A 16120-nucleotide genomic window follows, 5' to 3' on the forward strand; every position below is an offset into this window, starting at 1 on the left:
AGCTTTGCTACTTCTTATATACTGAAGTCTTTAATCTATCTGTTGGGGACCTTCAAGGAAGCCAATTAGTGCTCTACACAACTCTGCCTCTGCTGCTCTTATAGTCGCTTCATACTATCGCAGGTTTCCTAAAATAGAGTTTGCTGCATTGTCCTTAAGTAAAAAAACTATCAGCTGCTTTTTTGATTTCTTTCCCGATTTTCCAGTGACGTAGTCCAATCTTGCAACGGCTCTTTCCTGTATGATCAACGGTTTTCTTCCGGCAAATATCTCACCATCATCAGAGTTACTGCATCACTATCTTAATCCAACACGCACTATCACCGGTGCAGATTATGAGTGATCTTTCTAACGATTTTTAGTGACGATATGGCCAATTGACACGTGACAATAAAATCAATGATCTTTCCATCTTTAATAGTCCCAAGGACTCCAAGAAAACTAGTACGACCGGTCCTTCCAAGCTTATCATGAGATACCACGCATACTTGCTCACCTAAACGTCATAGGCTAGTTTCTCATCCTTGCTGATACAAAGAGGAACATTGATAATATATACAAACTTTTACCATCTTCAAATGTCATAGTAAACATTAGTATCAAAAATAATTTTGGATCATCAAAATTTTATAAGTATGTTTTCCCAACACATTGCCATCGAAGATAATGTCGACCAAATAATATTGCTTTTCACATGTAAATTTCGCCCCTTTTCAGGAGGCACTTTAGTACGAAAAAATACATGTCTCCCTTGCCATTCACATGCGCATCAAGAATGTAAAAAGGCCCTATGTTTGATCAGAAATAAAGGGGTAGGGTTTCTCGAGCATAGACTGAAAAATTAGAGATGGAAAATCACTACAAAGATGAGAGGAGTATTGCAATGAGAATGTGGTGGACTGAAGCGAACTCAACGAGGCACTCTTTTGCATGCGAGAAGCACAGGATAAGGTCCATTGAGGTTTTTTAATTTCAATGTAGAGTTTTAGGATTGTAGTGGTTTTGGACCAAAATGTCTTTGGGAAAGGTGTAAAATGTGCACGTGATGAGCACAAGTTCGTCGCTCAACCATTATTATCGATGGTTATGAGCTCACGAAAAAAAACACATCAATTTTTGGATCTTGTATTTGCACCCAGAGAGAGAGAGAGAGATTAATGGGGATAATAAACCAATCAGTGCATAAACTTGTTGTAAGGATAGTGTATATAATGTGTTAAAATTTCGACGTGCCTTTATTATGGGAGACAGAGAAATTAATGTTTTTTTTTAATATTTCGAGAATGTCATCTAGTAATTGGTACTTACTGTTTTATTGTTAACATATGAGAGAATATTTCATGATCTTCCATCCTTGAAATTTTTTATTCGACATTGGTTATCTAATCACGATCGATTACAGATCAAGAGGGACAGGTGTAGATCACTTCGCTTCAACTTCATTACAGATAGAAGGGAGTGATGAATTCTTAAATTTCTCTATCTTGATCTTTTACATTCTTTGAGCTTGGTCCATTGGACGATTATGATATTGACTGCATGCACCTTTTTACCCAAGAGGTGAATATTTTCAGAGAACACTAAAATCGTTGCTTACATAATATATGAAGACTCTTGCACGACTCGTTGGGCTTGAGCTTTACCTTTCCTTTATCCAGCCTTTATAGGTCAGACTAAATCCACCTTCCCAAATCGAACAATGGTTCGCGACCTCCTATAATAATAGAGATTTACAAGAAATTACTTATTCCTTTTGTTGCCTAGCTCCAAGTGATCGCATAGTAAAAGTCGCATTTGAAACTTCACGCTTCTTAACGTGCACCCCAACTGTTTTACCATTTATCCAATGAGTTAGTTATTGGTTAATATGATTTAAGATTACTTTAGATGCCAGATTAAGGCAAACGCGTTCATATATAGCATGAGCTTAGAACTAGTATATATGAAAGAGTTCTTATTTATAGAAACCTTATCCTCTTGTCAATTTCCTTTGGTCGATCGAACCTGACACATTCTTTAATTATCATAACATTGGAACTCAAACATGAACTGCTTCTACAATACATTTTACAAAAAGAGTTCTCATGTATAAATATGTAGAAATGTAGAAAGGAATTAAACATATTTATTACAACTTTCCCTATTAAATTTCATTGTGAAAATGGGTGCTGCTGCGTTTAGGATCCTTTCAAATACCTCCAAAGTTGTAGCTGAGAGGTTTTCCTCACCCATACCCAACACCAAAATTTACCAATTACCAAACGTACATCTCTTCTTAGTGCAGTTACAACACAAGACCAGTACATTTGAACTGTAGATACAAAAAATCGGCTCTAAATTTATCAAATTGAGTTGATGTCAACCTATTTACTTAAATATGTCTAAAAAATAAAGTTCGTATGACACATTTATTGTTCATGTGGAGACGAGTTAATCTGTTCGTGATACATACACAATAAATCTTATACTTAACACTTTCAATTATTCTAGCAAAAAAAAAACACTTTCAATTAGGTGCCCATGTTTAAATTTATCAACTCTACATCACATGAATCGTGCTAATTTTCCATATGATGAGGATAACCATCCAAAGTTTTGTACTTCTCCGCGGCAGTGCCCAAAAATTAAAGTTTGATTGAATTTCCCTGATGGAGCAAAAATCTGGGTTAACCCTCGGGAAGAAATAGTTAAACCACGAATCAAGATAAATAAGAGGTGAAAAATGACAAAGTTCTCAAGGCAAATTCACTCAAACACAATGGCGACAGGGGTTCGAACCGAATGCTGAGCAGAGACCCACGTGATCGCCCCCTGAGCAAACGGTGACGGCGCTTTCCAGTCAATTCTCCTCGTAAAGTCAACCCGGTAACTCGCTGTCTGGTTCGCCTCCGTGAACACCAGATCACGAGGGTACACGCTAATTGAGACCAGATCCTTGATCGGATCGACGACCGACTGGTAACGCGACTTCGCGGGTCCAACGTTTTTCACCATCCTTGTCACACTCACATTCGTCACCGAAGGCTTGAAGCTCACGCTGATCGATGGATAGTTGAGCTGGTAATCGGGTGCGCTCCTTATGCTCGAGCATGTGACTTTTTTATTAACTATGAGCTCTATTTCGGAGTCAGTATAGTTGAGCCCACAAAGGTAAGGAATGTAATCTTGCGGTCCGCTGTCGTAAATGAGACCCGGGTCGATGGCCTTCGATGGGTTGATGTGTCCTGCACCAGTGGCAAAAATGTCTGCTGGATGGAGCGTCTCGTCCACGAAGGGTCGGCCCTCCATGTTGGAGGTGCCGGCAGTGGTCATGATGGCGGACTTGATGGCCGCTGGCGACCAGTTGGGGTGTGCACTCTTGAGCAGCGCCGCCACACCACTGAGATGGGGGCAGGACATGGAGGTCCCGGAGATCACGTTGAATGCGTGCTTCATGTCTGTAGAATTGTCTAAAGGAAATGGCCAACCGGCAAGAATGTTCAAGCCCGGGCCGATGATGTCCGGTTTGAGGATGCCTGGGCTTTGATGGTTGGGGCCGCGGGAAGAGAATGATGCTACAGCCGGGGCGACCGATCTCCCAATGATGTGCGTGCCTTTGAATAGGATCGTGGCCATTGGTGCTGACGCTGTGCTTAGGTATCTCTTGATCTCTCTCCCCGCGACATATGTCACTTCGACGGCGGGTAGGACATGCGCATCGACAAATGTGGTGAATCCTGCAGTGGGACCGTTCATGAGGATCATGGCCACACCACCTCTAGCCTTGACCTCCTGACCTGATGCGACTCGGTCAACACTTCCAAAGTCGCACATAACCACTTTCCCTTGGATGTCCGAGCGGAATCTTAGTGCTCCGGGCTCGCAGGCCAGGGTATCTCCGTTTACTCCCGGATAAACAAGGGGAAGTAGCCCCGAATGGAAGTCAAGCGGTTGGTACAAGGTCTCCCCATCGAACTCTAGCCCGTTCCCCAGCCGCGCCGTGGCCTTTATGCTGCGGTCAATGCTGCTTGCTCCCACAGTGAGAATCCACGGTGCCTCATTTGACAATGTGGTGTTATATGGCCCTGAATTCCCAGCGGAGCAGCTGACAAAGATGCCCTTTTGGGTGGCGGCAAATGCACCCTTTGCAATCGGGTCGTCGAAGAACGGTCGGGAATTTCCACCTAAAGAGAGGGAAAGCACATCGACACCGTCCTCGATGGCCGCGTCGAGCCCAGCTAATACATTGCTCACACGGCACTCGTCAACCGTGCAAACCTTGTACATTGCCAAATGTGCAAGAGGTGCCATGCCTATGGCCGTGCCTTTGGCATTACCGAGCGCACTGGCATCCCTCACAAAAGCACCAGCAGCTGTGCTGGAAGTGTGCGTGCCATGCCCATTATCATCATACGGCGGAACGGCCTGCGCGCCATTGTTCGAGTCAATGAAAGACCTCGCACCGATGATCTTGTTGTTGCAGGACGTGCCGTTGAAGTCGCACCTGCCCTTCCATTTGGCTGGGGGCGGAGGCACCCCCTTGTCGCTGAAGGAAGGGTGGTTGGGGAAAATCCCCGTGTCCAATACTCCGATGATCACGCCCTTACCAAAGTTCGAGTCCTTCCAGAGCCCGACTCCTTGGTGCAATCCCAGGAAGTCAGGGGTGTGAGTTGTGTGTAGAGAGAGCACCCTCTCTGGATGCACGTACAAAACACCATCCTTCTCGCGAATGACTTTAGCTTCCTCGGCGGTCAATTTGACCGCGAACCCGGATAGCACATGTTGGTATGAGTGAACTATTCTTTGCTCTTGGTTAGAGCTGGTTGCTGTGGTTCGTAAAAATGACCGATACAAAGTATCGAGATCCTCTTTGGTAGCAAAATGTTTGTCCGTCGGCTTTCGTACTTGGATAATATAAGTTGACAATGAGCTACTTGTACCAGCTACTGCAATAGCAGCATTAGCAGAGGAAATGCTGAGAATGTAAATGAGACCAAGAATAAAAATTGTCAAGGGGGTCGGAGACAATCTCCATTTCTGGTCTTCCATCTCGAATTTGAAGAAGTGAGAAATGCTATTTACTTCTGAGTACAGTGTTGATAGTTGAACTTGTAGCGCATATATGTAGGAGAAGCGAAATGAAGACATGCATTGGTCTCATGACCCTCCGGAAACCAATATTGGTACTTTTTCTCTTTTTGAAGAAAACTATCCATAGTGATTTTTATTTCCTAACATGCATCTGCATTTCCATGTAAGAATTGAATAAGACCTGTTATAATCCTCAAGGACAGGGCACTGTCCATGCAAAATCAAAATAGACTAATGTATAGAAGGAAATATAAATATGCAGATTTAACATGCTACACAAAGACAAGAAAATAAATCCTCCGGGTAATGCAATCCTAAGTTTCTAAAGTAAAATGGCAATCTTGCATTTTTATGACTCTCAAATTGTGCACAAGAGGACAGTAAATATACTATGATGATGTAGATATACAACTTTACCTTTAATACAAACGCAGTCTTTAAGTTATTTTATGTGATTTTCTATGGAGAGGCAATTTATAACTTCTAATATGGAAGACGTTATATTTTTTTGTTTTCTAATTTCATGACATGCAAATGAGGCATGTAAACCAAAATACAATCTAAAGATCTACTTGTAACAATAAAATATTATTTCATGAAAGTTTCTACTTTTCGTATGACATTTATGACGATGCAAATACAATGCAACACCCTACTCTAATTTGCAAAAAATTATGCAAATTCTTAGATATGTCAAAATATGCAAATGAGAACACACTTAAATTCGCAAATATGAACTTTTCTAGATAAGTAAATATTCAAAACGTAATTCCCTAAACATAAAAAACCTAATTAATGTAAACATGTGATTTTATTAAACATGCCCCGATTGAGAAAGTGTAGAATAATTAATGCTTACAACATGCTATCAATGACTTTTGTGGAATGTAATAAACATGTAATGCAAATATTTAATCATAGATCGGCACCTTTTTCTCTTAAATGGAAAACTTTTTTTTTTGGTAAGGATTAAATGGAAAACTTTGAGTGATTCTTATTTCCTAAACATGCATCTACATTTCCATGCATTTATGGTAATAAATCAAACATTTAAAACGTTACCAGATTCACAAAATGTATGTTAAGCAGTAATGTTGCGACTGATGACATCTATCCCATTTAGTAAATTGTTGCATAGAAAATTAGGAGTTGATATGACCCCTAAACAAAAATATCATTCTCACATTATTTGCATTTGCATCACATTTAGCATCCGTATCACATTAATAGAATTTTGGACTTATACATGCACGAGTCATGTCATGCACGTTGTTCACATGCACCGGCCACAAACGAGGGGCTCTCTCTCTTGCCACACAACTTATACACCAAAAAAGAAAAGGGTTAATACCACGAAAAATTCCAAACTAATACACCCGTGATAAATTTACCCAAAACTATTTTTTGATCACAAAAAACCCCAAACTTGTACACATATGACAATTTTGCCTCGAACTATTTTTTAACCACAAAAAACTCCACACTGGTACACCCTTGACAATTTTACCCGAACTAATTTTTTGACCATAAAAAACCCCAAACTGGTACACCTGTGATAAATTTATCCTCCGTTAGTTTTTGTTAAATTCTACCGTCAAATTGCTAAGTTTGATGACACGTGGTAGTTGACGAGTATACCGGTTTGGGGTTTTATCCCTCTGTTTGTCACAAATTTACCAATTTGTGATTTTTCGTGATATTAATGCAATTTAACCGACACTAACGGATGGTAAATTTGTCACAGATGTACCAGTTTGGGATTTTTAGTGGTCAAAAAATTAATTGAGGGTAAAATGGTCATAAATGTACCAGTTTGGGGTTTTTGGTGGTCGAAAAAATAGTTCGGAGTAAAATTATAACAAGTGTACCAATGTGGGGTTTTTGATGGTCAAAAAAATAGTTCAAGGTAAATTGATTGCAGGTGTACTAATTTAGGGTTTTTGGTAGTCAAAAAATTGTATACCGGTTTGGGGTTTTATCCATCTGTTTGTCACAAATTTACCAATTTGTGATTTTTCGTGATATTAATGCAATTTAACCGACACTAACGGATGGTAAATTTGTCACAGATGTACCAGTTTGGGATTTTTAGTGGTCAAAAAATTAATTGAGGGTAAAATGGTCACAAATGTACCAGTTTGGGGTTTTTGGTGGTCGAAAAAATAGCTCGGAGTAAAATTATAACAAGTGTACCAGTGTGGGGTTTTTGATGGTCAAAAAAATAGTTCAAGGTAAATTGATTGCAGGTGTACTAATTTAGGATTTTTGGCAGTCAAAAAATTAGTTGGAGGTAAAATTGTCACAGGTATACTAGTTTGGGATTTTTTGTGGTATTAACCCAAAAGAAAAGGGGAGTTTCGCCACAATTCCCATAAGAACGGAGAAAGAAGAGAGGAGAAGAGAGGAGTGAAGGATGCAAAAAGACCAAAAAAAAAAAAAGCAAAGGCCTTTCTTTTTTCTCCATGGACTAAGATGAGGGGGTTTGTTTCTCTCTCCTTCGACACTTTCACAAAAAAAAGAAACAAGTGAGAAAAGACAAGAAAAGGGGGTCTTCATGTTTTCATGAAGACACAAAAATAAAGCAAAATAGGAAAAACAAAAAAGTAAATGGAGAAAAGCTTTCTGGCCCTAAGACTTTAAGAACATGTTTGGTTCAGCATTTCTAAAGGCTACGGGGAAATGCAAAACAGTTTAGACTAAAAGGCTTTTGGGAAATGCAAAAACTGTTTGATAAATTCTACTTTGAGAAGCAACTTTAAGAGAAAAACTGTTTGGTGGAAACACATTTGAAAAGTCCCTTTGGATGATTAATTTAAGCTTTTTAATTTTTAATTTGTTTAAAATTGGAAAAAAAATCTGCAAATTTAAATATTGACAACAATGTTAAAAGATATCATGTTAAAAAATTTTATTAAAAAAAATTTCTTATTCTTGCTAAACAAATTAAAATGGAAAAAATTCACCTCAAAGTGGTCTCTTTCTCAAATTAAAAAAAGAATACTCATAAACGTGGTAAAATATGCTCCGACGAAAGAAATTCATTATCCTTGAAAATTATGAACGTCCTTGTATATTTCCTAAACTTATAGTTATTTGATCACGTAAACGTGCCATGTAAGAAGCAGAGTTATCATTTGAAGCACTATCCTCCTCATTTACATCATCGGTATATAAATTGGGATCCAAATAAAAATACTTTTGTCACGCCTCGAACTTCAACGGGCTCGCGACACCCCTCGAAGTTCGTATTGAACGCGACGTCCTAGGACGCGACACCAACCCACACGAAACACCCAATGACATGCGCAAGCGGAAGCAAAATATGAACATCCCAGACAATAAACGATACCATAGGGATAGTAAGGAAAGCGTTTGCACATATCAACGATTGCATTTCAAACACTTGGTATAAGCTTACAACATTCACAAATATACAATCAAATGCTAAGCCACTAACATAATATCCACGTTCAACAAAAAAGGGCGATGGTTGAGTAGTCTAACTTCATTACACAAAAGGGACTCCTCAAAAGGGTCATTACTGTAACCACCTGGGTCCCACTCGCAAGATATTGTTCGCTTTGGATACTAAGTCCTTACGGTTTTGTTCCTCCGAGGGCAGTCCATACTACCCCCAGAAAAGGCCTCTTACAAGTTAAAGTTTCACAAGCCTTTATAAGCAAGCCCAAGGCTCCCTCCCTAGGCGATGTGGGATAGGAGACATGCCCCCCCTTGCCATCCTAGAAGCCTGCCGGAAGCCGCTCCTTGTCCAGGCCCTTTTGGCCCCGGCGACCACTCCCTGCCCTCGTCGGACCGGGTCGTTACATTCTCCCCTCCTTCAAGCACAACGTCCTCGTTATGGTCCCACACGCGGTTGGGAGTCGGCTCTGATACCACATGTAACGACCTGGGTCTCACTCGCAAGATATTGTTCGCTTTGGACACTAAGTCCTCACGGTTTTGTTCCTCCGAGGGCAGCCCATACTACCCCCAGAAAATGCCTCTTGCAAGTTAAGGTTTCTCAAGCCTTTATAAGCAAACCCTAGGCTCCCTCCCTAGGCGATGTGGGACAGGAGACATGCCCCCTTTGCCATCCTAGAAGCCTGCGAGAAGCCGCTCCTTGTCCATGCCCTTTTGGCCCCGGCGACCACTCTCCGCCCTCGTCGGACTGGGTCGTTACAATTACACCCAAGCTAGTCTTCGCCATACCTGGCGGCAACACCAGTCCAGCCGTGCAGCCGTCCTCCTCGAACCCCACATGATCCGATTCATAGGGACCCCGAAACATCGAGACGACACGATCAAAGTAGGGGATCTGAAATGGTTTATATTCCAACAATGAGAATAATCTCAATAAGAAAACAACCTAAACCCCACCTAGGTCAATGCGTACCCAGACGAGTCTAGACATGCAATCTAACAATCGACGTGCCAGAATTCACACACACATTCTTACCTCATCACGAATTATGCGTCAACTCTGCATCTTAGTCAAAACACTATAATGTAATAACATCTCATGAACGTATCACATTCACCTGAGCACCATACACACGTGTATTCGTTTAATTCATCCAAGCACATTACACATACGCATACATCTAACTATCTACGACCCGCGTAACATGCCTCAGGTCCTTTCTCATAGCCCACGTCAACACGCCTCGGGCCTTTTTTTTTTCACAACCCGCGTCAACACGCCTCAGGCCTTTTTTTTCACAACCCACATCAACACGCCTCAGGTTGGTAGCCCTCCGATCTATCCGGGCTTTGTCCCGAGTAACACGCCTCAAGACATTTCAAACCCCGCGTAAACACGCCTCAGGGTATTAGCAAGCACACACGCCATGTGATTCAATCAATTTCGTGTCATCCTCATACTCGAACATCATCCAATCGAGCTAAAACGCCATTGAATTAATTCAACCCACGCATACTCTAAATTGATCACACTTTCAACAATTCAAGTCACAATTCGCCAAGCTTGCCCGGCCCCACCTAGGCCAACGATTCCAACTCACAACCAAGCACATTTAACTCAAAAACGAGCTCTAAACTCGAGCACAAGAGCAACAACGATTCAGTCGTGACGTAACCAACATAACATCACAATTTAGATCACAAACCAAGTCACAAACTCATCAACATTAGCCCGTAATTTCCAGCATTCACACTCGCCGTTAGCAACCCGTAAATTAGCCTATCACCCGACACCAATCCGTCCACTAGTCGGCTCAACTCGGCCCCCAAAACCAGCATATAATTCAGCCACAAAATCAGCACCAACAATCACAAAAATTAGCATCAAACAACCATGAAATCAGCCACACTTAGCACGCCATTCCGACACAGTATAGTCCACATTCCACTCCTTAGATTTCCCGACATCGATCCATCGAACCGGCCACCAATTCAGCCTATGGCAACCCCTAAATTAGCTCTAAATTAGCCACAAATTCCACACCAAATAACCCCTAAACGAATCCAATAATATCCAAGGTCCTAGGTAAGGTTTAGGGAGCCGCTTACCTCAAACCAAAGCAAGAAAACGAGGTAAACGGGGGCAACAAGGTCGCCGGAACAGAGCAGCAGCGGCGTCGACACAGTTGTGGCTTCGGCGGACGCACGGCGGCGACTGTCGGGCAGCTGCTACACGGAAGAGGGAGCGGACAGGGGGCTAAAGCAGGGGCGGCGGTTGGGCTCACGGGCGCCTGGGGGTCGAGACGGCAAGGCAGCAGCGGCGTTGAAGGTTGGATGGACGGGGAGCGGCGGATCTAGTCGGTCTCGGCTCCGGCGCGACGAAAGGCTGCGCGAACAGGGGAAGGAAATGGAGAGGAAGGGCGACGGCAACAACTCCGGGCTGGGACGAGTGGCCGGATGGCGGCTGGGGCGGACGGTGCGCGGCGGCTGGACGACGGTCAGTGGCTCGCGCGCGAGAGGAAGGAGGGGAGCTCGGCCAAAACAGAGAGGGAGGAGGGGAGCTCGGCCAGAACAGAGGGGGAAGGGGGGAAATGCATGGCCGTCGGAGAGGCGGTGGGGGCAGCAGCGACGGGTGGTCGCAGGATGGGCTGGGCGGTGAGTACGGCGGCGGCTGGGCAGAGCTTGTGCGGCCAAGCCAGGACGCACGCAAACAGGGAGAGGAGAGAGAGAGCTCGGCGAGGTGACGAAGTGGCTATGGCAACAGAGGCGATCGGCGGAGGCTGGACGGCGGCGACCCGGCGGGTGCTGGCAGACGGCTGGCCTGGCAGCTCCGATTGGTGGTTGCGCGACTGGAGGAAGAGAGAAAAGGGGGAGTCGGTCGCGCAAGGGGGGGAGGAGAGAGGTGAACTTTGGGGGGGGGGGGGAGAGAGAGAGAGAGAGAAAGAGAGTTAATCAATTAAAAAAAACCAACCACCCCACTCACTTTAATCCAACGGCTCACATCCAACTTGATGGGCAAGTCAAGGATCCAAGGGCCCAAAATAATCCTCACTTATAATTAAAAAAAAGGCAAATGGCACTAAAAGAAAATAAACAAAGAGGGAGGTATACTAATCTAAATCCGCACCCGGTCCAAAATTCACTTTCCGACAAATCCGAGCAATCCCAAGGTTGGCCACACTTATTTTGACGTTGTCCAATTAATTTCGTCATGAATCTTCGAGAAATTCGACACCCAAGTTCGGGCTCTAATGACGGCCAATTTCACTCAAATGTGACTTTAGTGTATTTCTAACTAACGGGTGGCTTTTTAGGGTTTACGCGTATCAACCTGCAGTCAAAATAAGTGTGGCCAACCTTGGGATTGCTAGAAAAAACTATTTAGGGTTTAGGCAGGAAAATCTAGCTAGAAAAAACTGGATAAACATTACCAAAAAGTCAGAGAACTTGCTCGGAAAAATTCCAGAGAGTAAGAGAGAGAAAAAGAGATTTCTAGAGAGAGTGTGAGTTGAGGCTCCGAAAACTGAGTGATAAGACCGAAGGCCGGCGAATCGGCCTAAACGGTGAGCTTCATCACTTGAGACAATAGGTGCAAGCTTGATCGCCGGTGCCTGAAAATCGAGCTCGGTCGGCACGTTCAAAACTCTTTTGGTGAATCTAAGATCATCAACTCGTAGTACAAGTGTCAAGGAAGAGGTCCATAGGCGTAGATTAGCCCGGGGATAACGTTTCAATCCCGAACGAAGCAGGAAAGTTCGATACTTATCACGGTTTTTCTAGAATTCCAGAGAACATGATTGAGTTCAATCTTGGTGATTATGCGATTTTCTCTCTGATTTTGAGGTTCTAGATGTTTAGAATACATTTTTGATCACATTTTCGTTGATTATTTGCATTTGGAATGGTTGAATATTCATAAAATCGAGTCGACCGCCATTGTTAAACCTCGCCGGAGCTCGGGGACCCTTGCCGGAGTACTTCTCGTGGCCTTAGGCCACTCAAGTTAGTCAACTCTTGCCTTGTTTGATGATTTCATGTTCATTTTGAGCGATTTAGATGGCTAGGGCGATTATGATAATGATTTGAATTTTGGAAATGTTAGTTTTTTAGACAGAAATGATTTCGATTTTTTAAGCTTGAATTTTACCAACCGGTGATGATCCGATGGCGAATATGCGAGTTGATGTTGATAGAGGATGATCTAGTCTAGGTATAAAACCAAAAATCAAGTCTTGAAAGTCATCGGAAGGTCGCCGGAGGAAGGCTAGAACAGGCGGCCTTGAAAACCCAAAAGGAAGAAACATGCATACCACCTGTTCGGGGAAATGCCCCAAAGAACAGAGGGCCAAAACGGTGCCGTTTCGGCACTGTACCCACCGGAGCACCGGCTAGCACCGGTGCCGGTCGGTCCAACTTGGTCGGACCGGTCTGAACCTGGTTCGATTACCTGCAGGAAAATCAAATTTTTTTTTCGAAAAATTCTAAAAAACTCTAAAAAAAATCAGAAAATTCCAGAAAATAAAAAAATCAGAAAAGTTCAGAAAATCATAAATAAAATCGAAAATTTTAGAAAATCCACAAAATTCTCAAAAATTCTTAGAAAATTCATAAAAAATGAGAAAAATTTAGAAAATTCTTAAAAATTTGAAAAAAATCCCAAAATCCCTTAAAAATTTTGAGAAAATAAAAAATCTGACTTCGGAAAAAATAAAAAAATAAAAAAATCACGAAATTTCAAAAATTTTAAAAATTTAAAATATTCACAGAATGACCCAAAAACATTGTAGCCAACCTTTGGAAGTGAAATTAAAATTTTTAGAGGTGCCTAAATGGCATTTTTAGAAAATATCTAGTTTAGGGGTTTTTACTCCTAAAAAAACCTAAACCCTAAAAACAGCACATCACTTAATGAATAAGCCTTTAGGGCTTTACTAGGGTTTGGGTGTTTTGAATTGATTTTTTTTTAGAGACTCAAATTATGATTGTTTTGTTTGATTGCAATTGATTGAATTGCTTATATTGATTGATTGAGTTCTCACGTTTAGAATGGTTAGTATTAGTGGATAGACATCGGAAACTCATGTGGCACGTTAGATATATCATATCATTTTAGGTACCGAAAGGGCGTTAGGGATCTCGATTCGGGATCATTAGCATAATCAAGTCCCCGTATTCAAAATCTTTGATTCGTAGAATCGTGGTATTTCTCTTGTATCCCGATTAAGTTTCTAGTCAACCTACCAATAATGACTAGTAGCGACTCCAAATTAAAAACATAGATTACATAGAAAGATAAAAATCACAACCCGTTGTCACGTGAAATATGGTCTAGGAAAGGCCCCCGTTTGTCTAGTAATGGGATGTCTGTGGGACGTTTGAGCAAAATATCCATATCGGACCCTAGTAGCTCATTCGAGGACAGTTTCCTCATTCGTGACGAATGGAAGTTCCTCCTTAGCGTGCTAAAAGCACGGCGCGACAGGCTTGGTGACTCCACTAGGGACTTAAAGAATTCTAAGTGGACTTAGGCCTAGATAGAACGATATGCATATGTTTTGTGCTCGCTCAAGGATCCCAGGTACATCTTACTAATGATCATGTAAAATGGTTTTGTAGGTGGGAGGTATAAGGGGTGTTGTCTTTGTTGACCTTTGCTTTGCAAGATGGTGTTGGGATTAAATGTGATTTGATTGAATTTTTGAAGTGCTGTTTGGTAATTAAATTGCCATGCATGCCTTTAAATTGCTTTAGCACTACACTATTTGCACACACCACCCATGGCCTAACCCCGGCTACATTTAGGATTACTCTTAGGAGGTATGTGTTTAGGCGAAACTATGAGCCGATTGCTCATGGGATCGTCTAAATGCAATACCAATCACCAAAATGGAATAACATTCCGTTACTTTAGGTTGATTGTCTATTGTAATGGAATCCCATGTCCATTAAGGTGGTGACCTCAAGCCTTTAGTATATCCTACCCTTTTAGGTGTCAAGACCTCACTTGTTTCCTCTGCATGTCTTTGTGGTTGGTTCACCTAAAACCATACAAAAATGTTTCGGTGAGTAAGTATCGTTCCATTCCTTTCTCTTTCAATTATGCAAGTTAGTTGACACAATTTGAACAAAATGCCTAAATGATAATCTGTCACGCCCCGAACCCCGCGAGCGCGCCAACATCCCTCCGAGGTCGTCAAGTATGCGACATCCCAGGATTTGTCGCCGACCCAAACCGAACGCTAACGAATAGCATAAGCGGAAGCAAAACGAACTCTCCATACAACATGTAATCCAACGGGATAATAGAAAGACAATCGAAATACATCAACAAATACATTTTATAAACATAGCATTAAACACAAATAAGCAATTACAAGCGTTACTAGAGGCCACCATCTAGACACCACTCATAACAAAAAGGATTGGGTGGTGGGTAAGCTTAACTCCTCTACAAAAGGGGTACTCCAAAAAGAGACGAGGAGAATAATCCCATCCTTAGATCATCACGATACTCTGGTGGCATTTTCGGATCAGTTATGGTCGTGGGTCTGAAATGGTTTGGTTATACAACCATGATAACACTTCTCAATAAGCAACTACCTAAGCCTCGCTTAGGCTAACACGTACCTCCGGACAATCCTAAACGTGCAATTCTAACAAACAACGTGCCATAAACAATCACATGCGTCCTTACCTCACCTTGGCACATGGACACGCCCTGCACGTTAGGATACCGCCATAACATGGCAATTCGCTCCACGAGCACATAATACAACCACATGACGTAAACGTGCAAAAAACGGTTATTAATCCAGACATGCTCAACAGCAACACAAGCACATTGCATTCCCCAATGCATAACACACGATTATAACTGTCCAGATTATTAACGGCCCCTCGGGCCACCGAACCCCCGCCGGTCTTCTGGCGTAACCAGGCATCGTCCCGCTACTTCGGTGACGGCAACGTCCGGAACCCCCGCCCAGATGGCATTCCATAAAGGAGCATCGATTCGGCCTCCACCGCGATAGGCAACGTCTAGAACCCCTGCCTAGACGGCATCCGAACCCCCGTCGGGCATCGTCTAGAACCCCCGCCTAGACGGAATGTGTCGTGACCATGCACACACTCAACAACCATTACCGATTCTTATCTTTAAGAATTAACCAAATGCCAACTCAGTCTGTACTCATCAATTAAAAAGCCTCGCCTTTCTTTTGTAGCAAAATCTCCGAAAAGTCCCCGAGAGAGAGAAAAACCGAGTATGCACAGAATCGGGACCAAACTGGGCAGTAACATAGTCACCGAATTTCCTTTAAAATAAATAGTAAATCAACTCTAAAAATTTTGAAATGTGGATATGTTGTATAAAACATCTTGATAAATATTTTTCATGAAGGACAAAAAATCCAGTTCTAGCTATAAACGCCTTGTTTTGACACTCAAATCCGGACAGAATCCGGTTCACTCGGACAGCCCCTCAAACCATCAAAATACAACTCATTCAGTACCCAAATCACTTTGGAAAGCTCTGAAATTTTTATATGTCATATAAAAAAGTGTTTTTAACAATTTTTGTGAAGGAAGTTTGTTGAAATAAGGTCTATAAAATTTTATAAAAATTCGGACA

General features: G+C 42.3%; 1 protein-coding gene across 1 annotated transcript; it reads right to left on the bottom strand.

Annotated features, from left to right (window-relative positions):
• Positions 1 to 2745: 2745 nt before the first annotated feature.
• Positions 2746 to 5028, bottom strand: LOC115671665 (subtilisin-like protease 1). The gene has a single exon (XM_030593286.1). It carries the CDS (start codon positions 5026 to 5028, stop codon positions 2746 to 2748), a length of 2283 nt encoding a protein of 760 aa, XP_030449146.1.
• Between the last annotated feature and the right edge of the window lie 11092 nt (positions 5029 to 16120).

The sequence above is a fragment of the Syzygium oleosum genome, unplaced genomic scaffold (assembly GCF_021117445.2).
Source record: "Syzygium oleosum isolate NSW1041296 unplaced genomic scaffold, Sole_v2.1 Sole_v2.07, whole genome shotgun sequence".
Classification (NCBI taxonomy): domain Eukaryota; kingdom Viridiplantae; phylum Streptophyta; class Magnoliopsida; order Myrtales; family Myrtaceae; genus Syzygium; species Syzygium oleosum.

Excerpts from the sequence above, each read along its gene's own strand:
- LOC115671665 (XM_030593286.1), bottom strand. The coding sequence starts at position 5,028 with ATGGAAGACCAGAAATGGAGATTGTCTCCGACCCCCTTGACAATTTTT.